Here is a 3973-nt window from a genome sequence, read left to right on the forward strand (position 1 = left end):
TGTCTCTTTCTTTATAACTCAAAACCTTTTCTGACATTTTTAAATATGTTTAATGAAGTTTTTAGGTTTTAGTTTATTACTTTTTTTAGTAGTTGTACCAATAATTTTCTTTTTCTTCATACTTAACACTACACATTCTTATCTTATTTTCAATTTTATATTATCTTTTATTTTAGTTTTAATATATAACTTTCTCTCGTTTGACAAAAAAAAAAAAAAAAAAAAAATATAACTTTCTCTCATATGTGATTGTGTATAAAACTTGTATATAAGTGGTGGGTCATATTGTTATACAAAAATTAGGAAGACTTGGATGCATTAGTATTCAAAAAAGAGAATATGTACAAAATAGCCTAATTTTTGAGGATAATTAACAAACTAACCATATATATACTACATTTATTTGTCGGTAACATGTCGGAGAGCACATATAATTACGTAAATGTCTTTTGTAATACGTTTTTTATTTTCTCGTATTACACGTTATTTATAAAGAACACATTGTATTTCTTGGAAAAACATTCTATTCAGTTTAATATCTCTCTTTATCATGTAATTTATAATAATACACGTTTTATTAATATCACTTGTGATGTCTTTTAAAAAAGATGATTATTTTTTAGTAATACACGATTTTTATTAAAATCACATGTGATTTCTTCTTAAGAAGATTCTATTTAGGTTAAATTTTTGAGAATTTATAGAAACTAACCTTGAATTCAAAAAGAATTCACAAACTAACCATGAGCTACAGTATCATGTCTGTAACATGTCGGAATGGCTGTGTAATTACGTATATGTCCTTTGTAACACGCTTTTTTCGAATTACATGTGATAGCATAATATATCTCTTTTTATCATGTATTTTTCCCGTACTACATGTTATTTATAAAGAACACATAGTATTTCTCGAAAAAAACATTATATTCAGTGTAATATTTGTATTTATCATGTTATTTTGTAATAATACACGTGTTTTATTAAGATCACATGTGAATATTTGTCTTTATCATGTTATTTTGTAATAAAACGCGTGTTTTATTAAGATCACATGTGATTTATTTTTTAAAAAGATGATTATTTTTTAGTAATACACGATTTTTTTAAGATTACATGTGATTTCTTTTTAAAAAGTTACTATTCAGATTAAATTTTCCATGTCAATGTTTTTTCTTAAAATAACACTACGTAACAATGTTTTTTCTTAAAAATTCACTATGGTTATTAAAATATCATGTCTTTTAGTTAAATATAACATGCGAAATTTAAATGTTACATGCTATTTTCAAAAATTTCACGAAACTGTCTTATTTTTTTATATCAAGCGACAAAGTTCTTGTAATTACTATAACTTACAAGGATAATTTCGTATTTATCCTACCCCTACCCCACAAGAAAAAGAGTTAGTTACCAAAAGTTTCTGACGCATGGTTACTTCCTTAATTCATGTGTTTTTTTTGGCTACTTTGTAATATTTCCCTAAATTTTTCCATAATAATATTTTTTCTTAAAAAACACTATGTAACAATGTTTTTTCTTAAAAATTCACTACATTTTTGAAACATCATGTCTTTTAATTAAATATAACATGTAAAATTTAAATGTTACATGCTATTTTGAAAAATATCATGAAACTATCTTGTCTATTGTTGATCTCGCAACAAACAAATGATAGTTTTGTTATTTTATTTCTTCTAACAATATGAGTTCATGACTATTTTGCAACAAAAAAACCTTTTGCTTTACTATTTTCTTAATTTTAGTGTTTTGTTTGGCTATTTATTATCCTTGAAAAAAACATAATTAAAATTTTGTGAAATTAAGCTAAAATTAGTTTTTTAAAAACTAGATTCGACAGATCACTCGATCCAGATTATAGTATATATATAACACTAAAATATTTATAAAAAAAAAACTGAAACCAATCCAAATAATCAAATAGTAGGAATAAACTAAATTTTTGAGCTCGGAAAAATAAAATTGGTTAAAAAGGAAAAAAAGATAGCTCCGATAATAACTGATAGAGAACTTGGTCACCCTTGTTGGCGGCTAAGATCAAAAGGACGGGTAATAATGTAAATAAACATAAATCGAGGGGCACTTAAACTCCATCAAGATAAAGCTAAGGACACGATCGTAAATACAAAAAGATAGCGAGAGATGCGGTCACGTGAGACGCATTTATAACCCTCCGATGAAAGCCACGTGTCACTCCGATCTAAATATCTCGACCTTATCGGGTCCCACACTTCCAATCCTCGACCTTATCCACCTTACGTAGACCTAAGATCCAACTGCCACGTCACACATAATTCAACGGCTCAGATTGACCCGATCGCCTTTAAATCATCGCTTCCTTCATGAAACATGGAAACTCTCTACAACAAGTTTCAAAAAACCCCAAAAACTTTAGATTCTTAACAATTTCAACCCTATGGGCTTACTTGATCATCTCTGGGATGATACCGTCGCTGGTCCACGGCCAGAAAACGGCCTTGGCAAGCTTCGTAAACACCATACCTTCAGTTTCCGACCTAGCTCCGGCAATGGTACGCCGTGTTTTGCTAAAAATTGAACCGATGAATCAAATCTATATAACATAAATCTAAAATTAGTAAACATGCACTAAAGTATTTGAATCTGATGATCGATCTCATGTTAAAATTGATTAAATCGTTGGTTTGATGTAATTTTCTTGATCTTGATTTTAATGGATGTGATTAGATCAACCGGAAGCTGGAAGTGCGAGATCGTACGGTGAGGATTCGCTACCGGAAGAGGCAGTGAAAGTTACAAGAAGCATCATGATTGTTAAACCACCGGGTTATCAAGGCGGTTCAGCTCCGGCTTCGCCGGCTTCGCCGGCCGGTTCTACTCCGCCGCTATCTCCTTTCTCTCCGCCGCTGTCTCCGTTCTCTGGTGAGTTTTTTTTTTAATTCATTAGTTGGTGTAGGTGAAACAGTACAGTCACTTAATTCGTTAAAGGGTGGTTTCGTCAAATTCGTTAAAGGGTAGTTCTGTCATTTCACAGTGTCACTTACATAGTTCTTGTCGATAAAATAAGATAAAGATTTGTCCCATAGTGTTGTCCATTATGATTTTGTTACTTCAATTTGGTTATGTGATATTATTGATTAGTCCATTTTGGTTGAATTAGGTCATTAATTTTGTCTAATCAAATGATGTTATACGTACCTAACATAATAAGATTTGACTAGTATGTGGATGGTAACATTTCATTGAAGTTTCTTAGATTTTAATATATGGTTGAAGAGTCAAATTTTTTTTATGGTTTATGTGAATGAAAATGAGGTTTAATTTACTAACGAAAAGCTATCATTTTGGGATGTGAACGGAGCAAACGCAGGAGGAAAGGAACCCTTTCGGTTTAGGAGACGGTCGACGTCGGATGCGTTCGTTAAGGCAGCAGGAGGATCAGAGACTGGACCAAGGAGCTCTCCTCCTACTTACGGCATGTGATCTCTAATAAAATCATGAAAAAGAGAGAAGAACAAGAAAACAGAGTACCCTTAACCGCTGTCGTTTTGACAACATGAAGTGGTTGTATTTTGCTTTTGTAGGCCAAAGAGGTGTTCTCTTATGTGTGCGTGTATGAGTTTGTTTGTGTGTTTGTTTCTATATGTAATTTCGTCTTTTCGGTTATGCTTTTTTGCGTTTGTAAATTTTTGCTGCAATGATAATAAAAACATGTAGATGCTTAACTTCAGTTTTGTTTATCTATCAATCAATTTAGCTCATCGCTCATATCCAAGTAACGAAGAAGGGCAGTCAAAACACTACATTCTGCTTTTTGGACATCAAAGTCTCTTCATAGGCCATGCGAAAACGACTCTTTGAACTTTTCCTACACTGCAAATTAAGGAACAAGAAAGGAGATGGACAAATGGATAGAGATAGGAAACTTGTAAGGGCTACCGTGTTTTTTTTTTTTGTCGTCTGGATTTATTATTTA

General features: G+C 31.3%; 1 protein-coding gene across 2 annotated transcripts; it reads left to right on the forward strand.

The window, feature by feature from the left end:
* Positions 1–2360: 2360 nt before the first annotated feature.
* Positions 2361–3727, forward strand: LOC9328005 (dormancy-associated protein homolog 3). 2 transcript variants are annotated; one of them, XM_021012652.1, is made up of 3 exons: positions 2361–2549; positions 2725–2919; positions 3359–3722. In XM_021012652.1, the coding sequence occupies exons 1-3, from the start codon at positions 2435–2437 to the stop codon at positions 3478–3480; spliced, it is 432 nt and encodes a 143-aa protein (XP_020868311.1). In that variant the 5' UTR covers positions 2361–2434; the 3' UTR covers positions 3481–3722. The 2 variants fall into 2 exon arrangements, with proteins under 2 accessions (XP_020868311.1, XP_020868312.1); XM_021012653.1 differs by having other exon boundaries at positions 2362–2549; positions 3368–3727.
* Positions 3728–3973: the final 246 nt, after the last annotated feature.

This window comes from Arabidopsis lyrata (genome assembly GCF_000004255.2).
Source record: "Arabidopsis lyrata subsp. lyrata unplaced genomic scaffold ARALYscaffold_1, whole genome shotgun sequence".
Lineage (NCBI taxonomy): Eukaryota > Viridiplantae > Streptophyta > Magnoliopsida > Brassicales > Brassicaceae > Arabidopsis > Arabidopsis lyrata.